This window comes from Crocodylus siamensis, chromosome 9 (assembly GCF_052110815.1).
Source record: "Crocodylus siamensis isolate JL-2025a chromosome 9, ASM5211081v1, whole genome shotgun sequence".
Lineage (NCBI taxonomy): Eukaryota > Metazoa > Chordata > Crocodylia > Crocodylidae > Crocodylus > Crocodylus siamensis.
In genome coordinates, this window is record NC_143403.1 from 68,739,403 (window position 1) to 68,757,778 (window position 18,376).

General features: G+C 40.8%; 1 protein-coding gene across 2 annotated transcripts in view; it reads left to right on the forward strand.

Annotated features, from left to right (window-relative positions):
• Positions 1-18,376, forward strand: part of SBNO1 (strawberry notch homolog 1) — a 45,833-nt gene that overhangs the window by 20,687 nt on the left and 6,770 nt on the right. For both annotated transcript variants that reach the window (XM_090062228.1, XM_090062229.1), the window contains 19 exons: positions 352-505; positions 1,797-1,979; positions 6,042-6,139; positions 7,121-7,272; positions 8,371-8,568; positions 8,920-9,090; positions 9,208-9,377; positions 10,421-10,552; positions 12,499-12,634; positions 13,353-13,465; positions 13,560-13,631; positions 14,043-14,142; positions 14,828-14,902; positions 15,163-15,309; positions 15,426-15,520; positions 15,767-15,859; positions 16,041-16,178; positions 16,987-17,063; positions 17,913-18,106. In XM_090062228.1, the coding sequence (XP_089918354.1) occupies positions 352-505; positions 1,797-1,979; positions 6,042-6,139; positions 7,121-7,272; positions 8,371-8,568; positions 8,920-9,090; positions 9,208-9,377; positions 10,421-10,552; positions 12,499-12,634; positions 13,353-13,465; positions 13,560-13,631; positions 14,043-14,142; positions 14,828-14,902; positions 15,163-15,309; positions 15,426-15,520; positions 15,767-15,859; positions 16,041-16,178; positions 16,987-17,063; positions 17,913-18,106 (2,498 nt within the window). The remainder of the gene's footprint in view (positions 1-351; positions 506-1,796; positions 1,980-6,041; positions 6,140-7,120; positions 7,273-8,370; positions 8,569-8,919; positions 9,091-9,207; positions 9,378-10,420; positions 10,553-12,498; positions 12,635-13,352; positions 13,466-13,559; positions 13,632-14,042; positions 14,143-14,827; positions 14,903-15,162; positions 15,310-15,425; positions 15,521-15,766; positions 15,860-16,040; positions 16,179-16,986; positions 17,064-17,912; positions 18,107-18,376) is intronic.

An 18,376-nucleotide genomic window follows, 5' to 3' on the forward strand; every position in this document is an offset into this window, starting at 1 on the left:
TGAAACAACTTGTAACATTAACAATAAAATTGAGTAAAGAAGTAGGAAAAAACCCACAAAATATTCATTTGAGTGCCACTTCATAATATAAACATTTTGCAACTCATTTTGTGATAAAGCTCGTGTTCATGAGGGTTGAGTTAGCTGTTCATGCAACCTTGACCTGCAGTATTTCTTGGTTTCAGTATTTATACAACTTAATGTGAATGGTTCATATTGTTCGTGAAGAATGCTGGTTTCATAATCCATGTGCACTCATTTCATTTATTTCTAAACTGCTTGACTTTTTTTTTCCTGGTAGGATGAGTTTACTATAATCTTGAATAACTTTTTTATCTTTGTTTTATTCAGAGGCGTTGGTGCCATGGAAATAGTTGCTATGGATATGAAACTGAGAGGAATGTACATAGCAAGGCAGTTGAGTTTCTCAGGTGTGACCTTCAAAATCGATGAAGTTTTACTTTCACAAGACTACGTTAAAATGTATAATAAATCTGTGAAACTGGTAAGAGTTTTATTTTTATTTAAATATGGCTTATGAGGTTAAGCTGGTAGTGGTGGAAAGCTTAACAACTTTGATCACAGAGTACTGTCCTGATAAGACGGCATGCCTTGCTGTCAGATTCTAACACACCTTCAACTCCCCTATGAACTTTAATTTCTAAGTAGAACTTTTACAGTCTTTTCTTCTATGCCTGAAGAAGGGTGCTTGTGTCCAAAAGCTTGGAAGTAGAGATTTTTTTTATTTTGCAAAAATCTGGTTGGTCTAATAAAAGAGATCACCTTCTACCATGATCTGATTCCTTTTGCTGTCAGAGGAAAGGAATGAAGTCTATGTGGCTTAAGGATTTTCTTTGAGAGAAAACAAGCCTAAAGAGGAATTACTTCACAAACATTGCCTAAAATATTTCTTTGCAAAATAACAAGTGTTGAAGCGCTCTGAGCTCTGAAGAGTTGCACACAAAAGCTATGCTGCTGGTTGAAAAGAACTTAGTGGCTGCAGTTCAGTTATGCAGTTAGAATACTGCAGTCTTCTCTGATAACTTGACCTGCATGTACTTCTAATTCTCTGAGCTAATGTATAAATGGGTGACTTCCATTAAATAATTTGGAACAAATTTGTAGGCTTGGAGGGGGGCATGTATGTATAAAAGCCCACTTGTGAAATCTAGCTATAATTTAATCCTGAAGTGTATATGTTGCGCAGTATCTTTTAAGCTTTTCAGAATTGCAACACAAAACAATAAACAACCACATTTGTATATTTACCTGAATCCAAGATGCCTCGTCCCCTAGTTAAATAGTATACATGGAAAATTCTGCGGCAGTTCTGGCTCTGGGACAGCCAGAAATGGTGGCCCCGGCAGTCTTACCTTCAGCAGGAGCCACCCCAACCTGGGGCAGGTTGGAGCTCTCCTCCATCTTCACCCTAGGGCTGTCATACCTGCCCTAGCTGGTACTTGAATACAAGGCAAGGCTTGTCCCCCCTGTGTTAATTGTGGGGTGACCTTGCCTTGAATTCAAGTAAATACAGTAGTGTTAGAAACAAATATTAGCCAGAAATTGTGCCAGCAAAATGTAACTGAATAATACGTAGAAAATACTTAGAGATGGGTATGGTGGATATTCAGTCGGACAGCTCTAACTCATTCCACTTTTTGTCTGTTTCATTGTTTTATCTGTTCAAGTCTAGTGCTGCCATAATAAAGACAGGTCTTACTTATCTTTGGGTGTTAAAAAATGTGTCTTTTTAAAATCATTTCTTTCAAAATTAAACTTAAATGTTATTTCTTCAGTGGGTGAGCGCCAGAGAGAAATTTCAACTAGCAGCTGATCTTATTGATGCGGAGCAGCGAATGAAGAAGTCTATGTGGGGTCAGTTTTGGTCAGCTCACCAGAGGTTTTTCAAGTATCTCTGCATAGCATCCAAAGTTAGAAGAGTAGTCCAGCTTGCTCGAGAGGAAATCAAGAATGGAAAGGTAAGCCAGTTAAAGTCTGACTTTGGTTCAAAATATTTAAAAGACCTTTATAAATATGGAACCATGGAGATAACCAGATGAGAAACATTTTTAAAAGGTAAGCACATTTAAAGTGTGACAATTTGCAAGTAGTAAAATTGACCTGGTTGGCCTAGTGGAGACATGGTGGGATGAAACATTTGACTGGGCGTTAGACATGGAGGGCTGTAGGTTGTTTAGAAGAGATAGGAAGGGGGAAAAAGGTGTGGGGGGGTTGCGCTGTATGTTAGGGAACAGTATACCAGTTCTACCTTCCAAATGGGACCAGAGGAAGGCTTAACTGAGACCCTGTGGGTCAAACTTCCAGGAGAGCGGGGGGGAGAGGGATCTGATGGTAGGGGTTTACTATAGGCCACCACATCAGGAGGAAGAGCTGGATCAGGAATTCTCCAGGCAGCTGGGGGAGGCTGTGCATGCAAAGGATGTTGTGATCATGGGTGATATGAATTACCCTGACATCAACTGGGAGGAGCAGTTGGCCAGATCTAGCCACTCGCAAAGGTTCCTGACGTGCGTACAAGACCTGCACCTCATGCAGGAGGTAGTTATCCCCACTAGGGAAAATGCCATGCTGGATCTGGTGTTAGCCTCTGGGGACGACCTGGTGGGAGGTGTGCTAGTACAAGGGAGGCTAGGGGACAGTGATCATGAAACGATCCAGTTTGCTATTCAGAGAAAGGTGGGGAGGGTAACTAGCATAGCGCAAATGCTTGACTTTAGGGAAACCAACTTCCATGTGCTCAGGGCAGTAGTCAGGGAGGTACTCGGAGCCCAGGGGGTAGCTAGTATGGGGACCAAGAAAGGTGGTCCTTCCTCAAGGAGGCTATCCTTGGGGCGCAGCGGGATGCAATTCCACTGCGCATGAAGGCAGGAAAAGGGTCCAAGAAACCTTCATTGCTGAGTGCAGATATCCAGGCTGGCCTGAGGGCAAAGAAAAATGTGTACTGGGGGTGGAAGCAGGGGGCAGGGACAAAGGAGGAGTACACCTCCCTGACCCGAGCTTGCAGGGATTTGGTAAGGGAGGCTAGAGCAGCACTTAAATTAGCTTCTGGGATTAAGGATAACAAAAAGTCCTTCAAGTATATAGGTAGCAAGAAGAAGTCTTGGGGTAACATTGGACCCCTACGGGGCAGGGCAGATGGTGCCGGACGCACGAGAGAAGGCAGAACTCTTCAACCAGTTCTTTGTCTCTGTGTTCCTGTCTGCTGCCCACACAGTCAAATGGGTCGCCAACTGGTTGGAGGGCCGCACCCAGAGGGTGGTAGTGGATGGGTTCTTCTCGACCTGGAAGGATGTGGGCAGTGGGGTTCCGCAGGGCTCGGTCCTCGGGCCCACACTGTTCAACATCTTCATCAGTGACTTGGATGAGGGGGTAGAAAGCACCCTGTTCAAGTTTGCTGATGACACTAAGATGTGGGAGGATGTGGGTGCACTAGAAGGGTGCAATAGGCTACAAGCTGACCTTGACAGGTTGCAACGGTGGGCGGATGAGAATAGGATGGGGTTTAACACTGATAAGTGCAAGGTGTTGCACATGGGGAGGAAGAACCGGCACCACACTTACAGGTTGGGAAACTCCCCTCTTGCCAGCATGGAGACGGAAAAGGATCTTGGAGTCGTCATTGACTCCACGATGAACGTGGGCCGGCAGTGTGGGGAGGCAGTCAAGAAGGCCAACCGTACCCTGTCATGCATCCACAGATGCATCTCGAGCAGGTCCAGGGAGGTGATCCTCCCCCTCTATGCGGCACTGGGCAGGCTGCAGCTGGAGTACTGCATCCAGTTCTGGGCGCCACACTTCAAGAGGGACGTGGACGATATGGAAAGAGTTCAGAGGAGGGCCACTCGTATGATCAGGGGTCAGCAGGGCAGGCCTTATGAGGAGAGGCTACGGGACTTGAACCTGTTTAGCCTCCACAAGAGAAGGTTAAGGGGGGACCTTGTGGCCTGCTACAAACTGGTCAGGGGGGATCAGCAGGTATTGGGGGAGTCCCTGTTCCCCCGTGTGCTGCCAGGAGTGACCAGGAATAACGGTCACAAGCTGGCGGAGGGTAAGTTTAGATTAGACATTAGGAGGCGCTACTTCACAGTCAGGGCGGCTAGGGCCTGGAACTGGCTTCCAGGGGAAGTGGTGCAGGCTCCTAGCCTGGGGATTTTTAAAAGGAAGTTAGATGAGCACCTTGCCGGGGTCATCTGACCCCGGTGCTCTTTCCTGCTAAGGCAGGGGGTCGGACTAGATGATCTACCTAGGTCCCTTCCGACTCTAGCTACTATGAAACTATGACAATGGGGTGCTGTCAGGTGATAGCGTAGAGAGGCCCAGGAAGGATGCGAGTCCCCCAACTGTTAGTTCAGACCTAGTTCAGGATTACCTGGAGGGCTTAGATGCATCCAAGTCAGCAGGCCCGGATGACCTTCATCCATGGGTGCTGAGGGAATTTGGCTGGTGTCATTGCGGAGCCATTGGCACGGCTTCTTGAGGACTGGAAAAGGGCCAGTGTGGTCCCTATTTTCAAGAAGGGGAGGAAGGAAGAGCCTGACAACTACAGGCCAGTCAGCCTCATTTCTATCCTGGGAAAGGTCCTTGAAAAAATTATCAAGGGCCACATTTGTGAGAGCCCTGCAGGGGAAGTGATGTTGAGGGGTAACCAGCACGGGTTTGTGCCAGGCCGATCCTGCCTGACCAACCTGGTCTCTTTCTGTGACCCGGTAACAAAAAGCTTAGATGTGAAGGAGGAAGTCGATGTCATCTTCTTGGACTTGCAGAAGGCCTTCGACACAGTGTCCCACCCAGTTCTGGTGGGCAAGCTGAGGGGCTGCGGCATTGATGAATGCACGGTCACATGGGTGGCAAACTGGCTCCAGGGGCGCACCCAGAGGGTGGTGGTGGATGGGTCGATGTCGACCTGGGAGGGTGTGGGCAGCAGAGTCCCTCAGGGCTCGGTCCTGGGGCCTGTGCTGTTCAACATCTTCATCAGCAACCTGGACGAGGGTGTGCTCAAGTTCGTTGGTGACACCAAGCTGTGGGGTAAAGTGAATACACCAGCAGGCAGGGACCGCATCCAGGCAGACCTGGAGAGGTTAGAGAAGTGGGGGGATCTGAACAAGATGCAGTTCAACAAGGACAAGTGCAGGGTGCTGCACCTAGGGAGAGGGAATCAGCATTGTGGTTATAGGTTAGGGGCTGCCTCTCTCAGCAGCACAGAGGCAGAGAGGGATCTTGGAGTTTGGATTGACTCCAGGATGAATATGAGTCGCCAACGCGACGAAGCAACAGGCAGAGCCAACTGCACCCTGTCCTGCATCAACAGGGGCATCACTACCAGGTCCGGAGAGGTCTTGCTCGCCCTCTGTGTGGCGCTGGTCAGGCCGCAGCTGGAGTCCTGTGTCCAGTTCTGGGCGCCGCACTTCAAGAGGGACGTGGAGAACCTGGAGAGGGTCCAGAGGAGGCCACTCGCATGGTTGGGGGCCTCCATGGCCAGCCCTGTGAGGAGAGGCTGAGGGACCTGAATCTCTTCAGTCTCCGCAAGAGGAGGCTGAGGGGGGATCTTGTGGCTGCCTACAACCTTATCAGGGGCCAGCAGCAGGGACTTGGGGAAAGTCTGTTCACCAGGGCCCCCCTTGGAGTCACCAGGAACAATGGCCACAAGCTGAGGGAGGATAGGTTTAGGTTGGATATTAGGAAGAACTACTTCACTGTAAGGGTGGCCAGAGCCTGGAATGGGCTTCCCAGAGAGGTGGTGCTCTCACCTGCCCTGGACATATCCAAGAGGAGACTGGATAGGCACTTGGCTGGAGTCTTATGACCCCTGCCACCCCCAGTGCTCCTTCCTGCGCATGGCAGGGCGTCGGACTCAATGATCTGTCCAGGTCCCTTCCAACTCAGTGATTCTATGATTGTGAAGCAAGTGTTGGAAGAGATACATAAACAGAAATCCACACACTTGTATTTTCTCTTGTTTTTTTCACTTACCAGTCACTGGGTTTTGTATTAATTTCACTTACGCTTTTCCTCCTCTTTAGTGTGTTGTTATTGGACTGCAGTCCACAGGAGAAGCAAGAACCTTAGAAGCCTTAGAAGAAGGTGGTGGAGAACTAAATGATTTTGTTTCCACAGCAAAGTAAGGCTGTTTTTAATATTTGGAAACCTAAATTTAGTTAAGTGTATTATCCCTTCAGGAACTCACTTGTGAATCTAGGTCCACATATTCCAGAAGCTTTTGGGGGCAGATGTAAGGATGTACAAATACTTTGTTTTTTAATACAGCACCAAATTTTGTTCAGATAGTATCACAGCAGTTTGGGTTAGTTTTGGCCCCCATATATGCTGCCAATAGGCAAGTTGTCCTTTTTTTAAATATAGAATTAGCCATAACTTACTATCTTAAATATTTTAAAGTGACATATGACATGCTTTTCCTATTTGATACCTTGCCGTGTGTTTAGATTAAAGTTAAAGAATCCTAAGGGTCCTTAGCCACACTCCAAAACAGATTAGTATGTAATTTATGCTTCCCTTTTGGTTTTGCTTTCAGTATTTTTTGTATTGTTATTTTGAAATGTTAGTTAGATGAAGCATTACTTGCACTGTATTAAGTTACTTTTTTATAATTGTTGCTGACTTGCACTGATCGTCTCAAAGTAAGTGAGAGAAACTGGGAAGTGGAACAAGTTCTTAGGTGATACAGAGCAATGATTTAGTCATGTTGTATTTCACCCATATTGGAAAAAACAGGTCCCATCAAGAGAAGAGCCTGATGAAGATTAAATGGGTGATTTGACTTCAAATATGTCTGAACTGAGAGAAAAAATAATTGAATTGATGCTTGAAACCAGAGCAGCTTTTTAAGATTTCTGATTAAAACCTTTTGTCAGTGTCCTAAAACACTGCTATAAAATAAATGCCCATAACAATGTTTGGTAGGGTGATGAGATGGAGTAGTAAAGTTTTCATTCTCTACACCTGTAAAATGAAATTTAAACTGCTTATTCAGTGATTGGAAGAATAAAAGGAAAGTCATTGGATTATTACATACATTTCTCCATTTTGAAAAATGCAGATGGGTTGGAGTAACGCTAATTCTTGTTTTTTCTTTGCACAGAGGAGTATTCCAGTCTCTTATTGAGAAGCACTTTCCAGCTCCTGACAGGAAAAAACTTTTTAGCTTGTTGGGGATTGATTTGACTGCTCAGAGTAACAACAATTCACCCAGGGACAGTCCTTGTAAGGAGAACAAAATAAAGAAACGGAAAGGTAAGTTTTCATCTGTTGTATATTTATAGTAATGTTGTGGGAATGGCAACTCTTGAATTTATATATAGGAGGCGGACATCTAATAAGCTTTGGGGAGGGGCAGACAATGCCAGCATTCACATATGGACATACATATGTTTGTCCAAGACTGGGATTACAGCAGTTTGTATAAACTAACATTCTTGTAAGTAGTAAATCGAGGGTACGAAAACTGTTCCAGTGGTTTCCAACTGAGGCCCTAAATCCTATCATTTGTTTTTAGCCCAAACTTGCATTGAGTGCAGAATTTGTAGACGCTTGGTAGATATGTTGAAGTAAGTAAAATTATTTTTAAAATGTTCCTCATAACTGTCTTGTGGCAAAAAGATCCTGAGCTCCTCTTTATTTATAGTGAACTAGGTTATTTTATGTGCATTCTCCAACTGATATTTCTAAGCGAACTGCCTACTACAATTTTAGCTTTTAGAAACTGAAGTAATGAAACTGTGGCTAAATTCTGGAAAACAGCAAATATTGCAAAAATATTAAAAGAGAGCAAAATAGCAGTTAACCTGTATTTTAAAATTGTAGATGTTCCAAGCTCATTAGTTTTACAGGCTTGCAGCTTCAAAAACCTGTTTCCTTGGCCTTTCCTGCTAAAGTACTTCAGTAATTTTATAATTTTTATTTCAAGTGTTGGTTTTAACAATTCTTATTTAATTGGAGCCATTTGAATGACTTCTGAATTGAGGGGAAAAAAACATAATTGGAGAACATTTTTTTTTTCCCCCCATGAGCTGCATGTGAACTGATTTAATTGAAAATAGAATTCTGTAAAAATTAGAAAGATGTATTAAAAGTTAAGTGGACTCCAGTCTTCAGGAAACGATTTGCAAAACTTAGATTCTCCAAAACTTAGAACTGGATATCTTTTCAGTATAATCTTTCATAATCAGCATTCTGTGTTACTTAACTGTGCTTAAAGTTGGCACTCCCGAAAGCCTCACTTTAATTCTGAGGTTTCTTTTTCTTAGCCGTTGGAGTGACAGGAAGGCAGGTTGTGCAAAAAAGAGTAAAATACGTGCAACTCAATTCATTTTATATTTTTGTGTGGAGTAGGTGAAGAAATAACCAGAGAAGCCAAGAAAGCTCGTAAGACAGGTGGTCTGGCTGGGAGCAGTTCTGACGAAAGCGAGAGCGAATCTGATGCCTTGGACAATGAAGAAAGTGACAATGAGAGTTCTAAATTTTTGAGTTCTGGCGATGATGATGACTTTAACCCATTTAGAGATGAATCCAGTGAAGATGATGAAGATGGTAAGCGAACCTGGATTAATTTCATTGAGCCTCTAGCTATATATGTGCAAATATCATACTTCCTATATGAATTTGACTTAAGCACTTTAATACAAGGCAAAATAAAGACTTTTATCATAAATATATAATCTAACACTGTAGATTCTTCTAGTGATGCTGAAAAGATGATAGCTCTGGCATTGTCACTTTACAGCCAGTTTTAAACTGCTTTTATGCCCTAAAATCTTAACTAGCAGATGTGGGGGGGAGGGAGGGATTGCAATTGGGGAAAAAAAAAAAAGTTTGGAAAGTGGGGAGTGACTGGTTTTGAAGCTACTTCAAGCGTTTACTGTATATTTTATTTAACTTCAGATCCCTGGTTAATTAGAAAAGACCACAAGAAAAATAAAGAAAAGAAAAAGAAGAAAAGTATAGACCCTGATTCTATTCAAAGTGCCTTATTAGCTTCTGGTCTTGGATCAAAGCGTCCTAGCTCTTTTTCTTCCGCTGCTGGTACCACTACTTCTACTACTAATACATCAGGTATGAACAAATTTGACTTCGTTTGTGGACTGTCTTCTGTGTCTTCAGTCATTTTTAACCATTAAAGACGTAATTGCTTGACTTTTTTTTTTTTTTTTCCCCCCCTCTAATTTTCAGCTAACAGTAATACCAACAGCAGCTTTGTAACAAGCCAAGATGCTGTTGAAAGAGCCCAACAGATGAAAAAAGAATTGCTTGACAAACTGGAAAAACTAGCAGAAGATCTCCCACCTAATACACTGGATGAACTTATAGATGAACTTGGTGGTCCCGAGAATGTGGCAGAGGTAGGTTCATATAATTACAAGCTAAGAACTTGTTACTTCCCTTATTTGACTAAGTAATGATGGCATATGCCATTGCTAACTGGCTGCAATGAATTCGTGCAGAGTATTTTTTGTGCAGCTGTATAATGGAGAACAGAATTGAACTTGTAAGCAAGGAATTAGTTTTGTGGTTTTGGTAAGATGTTTTTTACCCCAGGTACAATAAAATGGAATAAAAAAAACCCAAAAGGGATCTGAATGAGTAGGGTTTAGGAGACTAGGAATTGTATGTAGTAGTATTTCCCAGCTTATGATGCTGGATACAAGGTGCTTTTTCATTGGGCAGGGAACACTGGCTTCATGGTTTTCTCCATGTAGTTTTACTCCCCTGACTGCTTGTATTTAGCTGAGGAGTATAAATAATACAGGATGATCCTGCTCCGTTGTTATTCTCAGCTTCTACCATTCAGGCAAGGAAGACCCAGAGCTGTATAATGAGAGGGTGAGGGAATGAGTGAGCTTCATAAATTGGTGCTTTTTTACCTACTTTCTCAATTGAGAGACTACCTTTCCAGGAGGATGCTTGTCTGTCCAGAAGAAATCCTTTATTTCTGGTCTCAAAGACTCTGTAAGGTTCAGTAAAGTTTTGTTCATACTCTTAAATTACTTTTTCCAAAATTACTGGCCTCCCTTTTATGTGGTGGTCCTTACTCTAATCTAGGTTGTAAAGTGCTCAGCTCTAATCCCTATGGAGCCTTGCATACTTCTGCTTACTGAATATTAGGATTGGGGGGAAGGTCTTTTTTTTTTTTTCTCTTCTCATTCAAAGACTTTTATTACTGCCCCAGCATATGAAATTGCCTGGTTACTAATGAAGCTTCTGTTGTCAGTTGGTAGAGCTCTACAACTGTGGTCCTCATCCCTTCTACACAACTGGCTTTACAGTCCCCTTCCTGTTTCCAGGTGCATTTAAGCCAGAGGCCTCGGATATTCAACTTGAAATTGCTCTTACATGGACAGTTCTGTATTTAATGTGTAGCCTAAAATGTTACTTTATTTTAAAGATGACAGGCCGCAAAGGGAGAGTTGTAAGCAATGATGATGGCAGCATATCTTATGAATCAAGATCTGAACTTGATGTGCCTGTTGAAATTCTCAACATCACCGAAAAGCAGAGATTCATGGATGGAGATAAGGTACATGTATTTCTGTATTATTTCCAGAGGTTTTTAAGAAACATAAGAGGACTTATGACCAGGATATTGGTTGCTATATTCTTAAATCAGCAGTTTGAAAATCACTCGGAAGTATACTACGGTGGTAATATTAGGGCCGTCTAGAAGATATGTACCACAGTAATCTATAACGCTTCAGTCCTCAAAACCTAGGTATTTAGTAACCCTAGTAGTATGTGGCTATGGCATGCCCTGAAGGTCAAGCTCCCTTTCCATTAAGGGTGGGAATTTAACTGTTAGGTTTAATAAACTCTTTCTGATTTAGAAAGAACTGTTCATTTCAAATGGATGCTTCTACAGGGACTTTAGATGTATCATACATTTTTTAAAAATGTAAAGCTTTTTTTCCTGCTCCCTTGCTGTATTAAGATCCTCTTTTGGGGGCAGTGCCGTATAATTGTGGTCACCTCTATCTCCAAAAAAAGCCATTTCACAATTAGATGCAAGGAAGAGAACACTGAGTTACTTGATTTAAAGAAATTCAAAGATGGAAAAGATGGATTTATCATACAAAAAAATTTAAAAACAAAAGGCAAGATCTATAATAGATCGTATAATAATAGAGCACCATTGAATAGCTTTTGTCTTCTATTCTAATAAGAAGGGGATGTTCAGCTTAACCAAATGATATCTTCAAAACTGATGAAAGGAAATACTTTTTCTTGCAACGTAATCCAGCTGGAGCTTACTGCCACAGGAGGGCATTGAAGTCAAGAATTAGGAACCTTCAAGAAAGGGACTAGATGGTATGGATAAGAATGCCTGGAAATATTTAATCCTAGCATTTTAAAAAAGATGCAACACCTTTTTAAAGTTCAAGGTGTAAACCTTTTTTAACTTCTGAAGATTAGAAGGGCATTTTCATGGGACCAGATGTCTTCCTAGTATGGGTTTCGTTCCCCTCACCTCTCCTAGGGGTATCTGATGCTGGCCACTGCCAAAGAATACTGGGGGTGGGACACAGACTATGGGGTCTGATCAGCTATGGCATGTCTTGCGCTCTGTATTTCTGGAGGCATCGGAGAGTAGCACCACTGAACCGCACGTCTGCTCACTTCTTGTTCTGTTTGCAGATCTGCCAGCTCCTATAATCAGTTCTGGTATTTTTCTACTACTTGCAGAGCCAGAGAAGGCCTGCAGGGTGTTGCTCACTCTCAGCCAAGCAAGGAGACTTCTGGTTATAGGGCTAGTTGCTTTTCTGACTCATAACTGACCTCTTCAAATGCACTCCCGGAGGTGTCTTGTCCCTAGCTTCAGTCCTCCCAGAATAGAACCTTGATTCTCTTCCCAGTCTGGGACCACGTGCACAGTGTCGTGTCTCAGCCCTGTACCCTCGTCTTCTGCAAGCTTCCAAATGAAACATAGTTTTTAAAATACTTAAAATTGTTATAGCCTCCTGTATTAAATTTTGCAGATCTAGCTGTTGGCACAGAGGATTTGTGGTTTTTTTACCACCTTTATGGAAATAAGTATTGTTTGCAATAAGATAAAAAGATGACTGCATTGTTATACCTGTCTTTAAGACCAATACACTTTCAAATGCCAGCCACCACCCTATAGAAAGGGGACAAAAGTTGCAATAAGACCTTTTTTTTTCCCTTTTAAGAAGCATGGGATTCTGTCATAACACTTCCCTTTTGATGTGGCAAGACTGGATCCAGGTTTGCCAGAAAAAAACATTGCTGAAAGATAAAGTAACAAACCCATCTCATTCTCAGATTGTCTCCACTATTTGTAACTTAATGACATGGATTGGACACCAGCCTTCTTGCTTTCCCCACATGATTAATGCTTGGGATCAAATAACAGTTAACTCAGCAAATTTTGAAGTGCTTCTACAAATCTGGAAACCCAGGTTTGCTCTCAAATGTACTGCTAACTAACCATTGTATTTCATCTGTTTTAAGAACATTGCCATCATCTCTGAAGCTGCCAGCTCGGGTATCTCTTTACAAGCAGACCGGAGAGCTAAGAATCAGAGGCGGAGGGTGCACATGACTCTGGAGTTGCCATGGAGTGCAGATAGAGCAATACAGCAATTTGGTGAGTAACTTCTGTTTTTAATTCACCCAGTTCAGAACCAGTGGCACATCACACATTCATACGGTATCAAGTTCAGCCATTGGGTCTTTCATTTTGTTAACTGTAGTGGTTTTTGTTGCACTCTAGTAAATAAAAACAATTATTACACTAGATACTTACATACTTGACTTAATTGTGTTGTATTTACTGTGCATTTTTATGAAGTAGTCATATTCAGAATGTGTTCGTGGTTTTGTTACACTATTTACAGTAAATACTGAAATATTCACAGCAAAGCTAACACTTTTTTGAGGCTTTTATTAGTACAATAGAAATGGTTAGCTTAGTTATATTTATATGTAAGCTTCCCCTGTCTATAAGTAGGAATAGAATTTCTCTCTGCACCCAGATGTCTGACTGAGACTGATGTGCTTTTCTCCGTGTGTACCTAGACTTTGTCTTCTCTGTGTATAATGCTTGCTTGTTTCTCTTCAAAGGATAAGAGAACAGTGTATCTAACAGTGATACATATGTAAGAAGTTTCTCTAAATCTGACAGATTCTGATCGTATTTCTTTGACACTCAACTTATATACGTTGTACTGTAGAATTAAATGAATGGTCTTTTATTGCTTGTTTGCAAGTCTGGGAACTTCCTTCACTTTTCTTATCAAAGATATTCTGAAGAGCTGCTAGTTGGGATTTGTGTAATATTTTTGTCATTGTTTTTAAATATACAGGAAGAACCCACAGGTCAAATCAAGTTACTGCTCCAGAGTATGTGTTCCTCATTTCTGAATTGGCAGGAGAGCAGAGATTTGCATCTATTGTCGCAAAAAGATTGGAGAGTTTGGTAAGGCATGTTCATACTCAAATAAAGCATAGGTATTTTTCCCCCAGTGCAGGGTTCCTTGTGCCTTTATAATTACAAGGTGTTTTCTTGACAGGGGGCTCTCACTCATGGAGACAGAAGAGCTACAGAAACTCGAGACCTTAGCAGGTTCAACTTCGACAACAAGGTGACTGCTTTTTCTGTTTCAGTAAAAATACTAGGAAAATGTTAGAACTACCTTCCTGTGGCAGGAGTCCTTCCTCACTCTCCGTTACTGAATTCTTTTGGTTTTGTTTTTCTTAAATTCTGTCTGCTTTTGGAGTATATAGCGTTTACTCTGTGGTATAAAGTGTCATGGAAAACTAGTCCTCTAGAGAGAGTGTGACTGTATAGAGTGCTGTAAAAAATGCTAGATATAAGGGTTGAGGTTTTAATCCCAAGCAGTTTATGGTCATTCACGTAAAATAAGTCATGAATTTTTGGGTTATATGTAAAAGAAATCTAAACTGAAAGAAAAATAGATTTTAAGTACTGGTTAAATCCACGTATGTGGTGTAAACACTTGTGCAAAATCTTGATGCAATTTTTTTTTATGCAGTATGGCAGAAATGCTTTGGAAATTGTTATGAAATCCATTGTGAATTTAGATTCCCCAATGGTGTCCCCACCTGCTGACTATCCAGGAGACTTCTTTAAGGGTAAATATAAGTTAGTATGTTCTTGTTGCCTGCTTTTTGCTGAGGTTGGCTGGTTTTAAAAGAACTGTTTCTTTCCATATTCACCACGCTAGCAAATTAGGTTTTAAATTGAAGCGATTATTCTTGATACCGAGTGACCTGATTCTTTTCAGATTGAGTGTGAACTGTGAATTTTAAATTCCTGTACAGAAGGCTGCTTTCTCTAGAGTAAGAGAATATGGCCTTCCATGATGAGAACAGAAGAATATAATTTCTGCTAATATTTAAGATGTTGGTCTGCTTTGTGAAAAGAAAAGTAGGGATTAAAATGGTTCTCTGCAATGGACATCAGTTTCAGGGACTACTAACAGCTTGTCTGCACGTACTTATATAACTGAAGTACGTCCACCAACCATTTAAAAGAAGAAAAACAACTGTTACCCTTCCATTTTTGCTCTTCCGTTGACCATATATAGTAATGCCAGTATTTTCTAAGACCATTAACTAAGGTTCTGTGGTAATGTTTTTGCACATGGATCAGTCAAATTATGTATTTGGATATGCAGAGGTTTGCAGTTGGGTATTGGAGTGGAGGCTTCATTTATCTGCTGCTCCAAAAGGAATCACATGGGCTTTAATAGCCATTTTCATGGTTGCTCAGATGGATGGTTTTAGTCCAAGTAACATCACTTTTTTTTCTTCTTAGATGTCCGGCAAGGATTAATAGGCGTAGGCCTGATAAATGTAGAAGACAGATCTGGAATTCTCACACTTGACAAAGGTATTGGTTTTGATGTTTTTTTTTAAGCATTGATAGCAGGTGAATAACTTGTCCATTCAGAAATAGTTTCTGCAGTTGTTACAACATTGCTAAGGAGAGCCAGGAGCAAGTGTAGCATTTGAAACTTGTTAATCTACTTATGCCCAGATTTAAAAAAAAATGTACTAAGATGCTTGCTTTGTTTCAAAAATACTGCTTTTTAGGTTTTGTTTGCCTGAATACCTAGAAGCTCCAGGTTTTGAAATCATGTTTCTTTTTAGATTATAACAATATAGGAAAATTCCTGAATAGAATTTTGGGTATGGAGGTGCATCAGCAGAATGCCTTATTCCAGTATTTCTCTGATACGCTAAACGCAGTTATACAAAATGCTAAAAAGAATGGAAGATATGACATGGGGATTTTAGGTAAGTAAATCAAATTTCTGAAGTTGACTTTTTTTGCTTTTTTTTTTTTTTAAATTGTACACTGCTTCTCTTGCGTAACATCTTTTATTTTTATTATTATTATTTTCCTTTAAAAGATCTGGGTTCTGGGGATGAGAAAGTGAGGAAGACGGATGTTAAGAAATTTTTAACTCCAGGATATTCTACCTCTGGACATGTAGAATTATACACAGTAAGTTTTTAAATTAACTTGATCTTTTCACTGAATTGTGAAAAGATTGTCCTTGCAAATCAAGTATTTTTAGTGTTCCACCAAGGTTATAAGTTGCTCACCCAGTACTGAAAAGAATTGGTTCCTGATCTTCCAAAAACATTAAGTCTTTGCCATTTTCCCAATTTTGTTTTTGTGGTGGTGTTTTTGTTATTTGTCAGTAAGTGTCCCGAAGCTTGTATTAATTATTTGTAATGTCTCTTCTAGATCAGTGTAGAGAGAGGAATGTCCTGGGAAGAAGGAACTAAGTTTTGGGCAGAGCAGACTGGACCAGATGATGGATTTTATTTATCATTACAGGTAAGTGTGCAGCAGCCTTTGCAGATTTCTCAGATGAAATCCTAAATAAACTGTAATAAATAACCTGCCTAAATAAACTTTCTAACTCAATCTCTTATACAAGGTGTGAATCTTTTAAAAATATTCAGAACGTCAACAATTTAAAGTACATACAATTCAATAATTCAGCATTCCCTTCTAGATAAGAAATAACAAGAAAACTGCCATCCTGGTAAAAGAAGTGAATCCCAAAAAGAAGCTTTTCTTGGTATACAGACCAAATACTGGGAAACAACTCAAACTGGAAACTTACGCAGACCTGAAAAAGAAATATAAGAAGGTAGCCTTTTAAAACAAGATTACTTAAATTTGCTTTGTGGTGAAGGAAAGTGTAAACTGTATTACAAGTGAAAGTAGCTGGCAAGTTTCAGAATGTCTTAGCTAATTAATCATGTAGTATAAACTTCCTTCAGTAAATTTCTTTAGTTGTCTTCTCTTGGGTTTTGCCAGACGACCTACACACTTTCAAGTTCAGGTATACAAAACTTAATAAAACTAAGCCTTTCTATAATATAGAAGCACTTTTTGGAATCAAATGGGGGATAATCCCTTTGCAGTTAGCTTGCAGAAAATTTACTTTAAAAGGGTTTTTGTGAATTATGTTTTTTTATAACGAAACTGTTTATGAAGTTTTAGTCCCCTGCTTACTGTCTCCAAAGCCCTGAGATTGCAAGATCGTATTTTCACCACAGATGCATACTTCACGTTCTTGTGAAAATATTTCTTGGCAACTGAGGTGTTAGTTTAAATGAACACTCAGACAGACGAATTAACAGAGTCCAGTCGTCCTCATTTCTTCAGGTTTGAATTTAAGGTTCTGTCATTCACCAGTCAGTATCTCGGTCAATCACATGGTTTTGCAGTGCTGAAGGTTTTATTTTTTTAGCCTAGTTTGAAACTGTTTCCATTGATAGGTATAACTGGATGTAACAATGAATGATAGTTTGCTTGATAAGTTATTTCATTTTTTTTAAATCATAATCTTTTAAATGCTGCCCCTAGACGTGAGTATAAAATAGTGTGCTGTTCTGTATGAGTGTTCAGAAATGGTGTGTAACATTTTAACACAAATTTAAATGGCTTTTCAGGTACCTTCTGAAGATGCTCTGCCACACTGGCTAGAGCAGTACAATTCTTCTGCGGATACCTGTACTCATGCTTATTGGTTAGTACTTTTGCTGTTAAACGTGTTTTCAGCTAAGGTCTTTGACTAAATCTGATACATGATCACATTCGCCAATCATAAATTCCAAAATCTAGTATTGCTCACTTTGAAGAAATTTCAGTCACAAATAGTTCCAAGTGGTGAATGGCAACCTCTCTCCTTAAGGCAGTTGAAACTAGGAACTTATTTAAGGATTGTGACTTCACTTTCAATTACTCACGCCTCAGTCAGCATATTGATCTGATCAGTGGAATATGTTTCATAGACATTTGAGCTGGAAGGGACCTCGGAAGATCGAGTCCAGCCCCCAGTGTTGGCTATAACTGAGTTACCAAGTTTGTGTGATCCCCTTTAACTAGTTTTATATAGTGAAACTCATGAATACTAGCTTTAGTTCCGAGTCCCCTCATTATGCAGCACAGCTCAGCTCTCAGCCTCTAAACTTCCCAAAAGTCGGGAATTTTAGTGTCACAAGATGTCACCTTGTTTACTGAGTAATTTGCCTCTCCCCATCTCTGCAACTTGCATTAGAAAGTAGATCTTCAGCTGGTGTAAATTAGTGCATCTAACTTGGAACTGTACCTTTTTACAACTGCTCAGGTTGCGGTCCTAAGTATACTAACAGCTGCTTGAGACTTCACACTGAAAGGCATTTTATGGACATGGATAAAATTATTTCCATCTCATTATCCAACTCTTTGCATTTTTGAGGATTTTAATTCTTTACACATTCTTAAAAGTGGATACTGAATACCAGTAATGATTATGAAATAAACGTGTGTAGTTGCTTGACTTGAACTTTTGCAAAAGTGTTCATTTGAATTTAAAAGAACACCTTTCTTCCACCAGGAGAGGCAACTGTAAGAAAGCAGGCCTGGGATTAGTTTGTGAAGTTGGCCTCCGGTGTCGAACATACTATGTCTTGTGCGGTTCAGTACTAAGTGTCTGGACAAAAGTAGAAGGAGTTTTAGCCTCTGTGAGTGGTACAAATGTGAAAATGCAGATAGTTCGGCTAAGAACAGAAGATGGACAGAGGATTGTAGGTAAGTAGGTTTATCTGGTGTTTTAATTTTCTCCCTGCTGGCATTAACTCTCCTGTCCATATACCTTGAGAGTGGTGCAGAAGGCCCACAGGGTATCTTTACAGGAGAACAGGCCTTCCTGTGGATTGCTAAGTTAAAAATCACACCTGTAGTACCAACTGCTTCAGAGCAGTCTGAAAACAGAAGAAATTTTCCTAACCAATCCTGTGAGCTTGACTTGGTAGTAAGCCAGAGTTGAAATGGCTGAAGGGCCAAAAAAAGAAAAGGGGA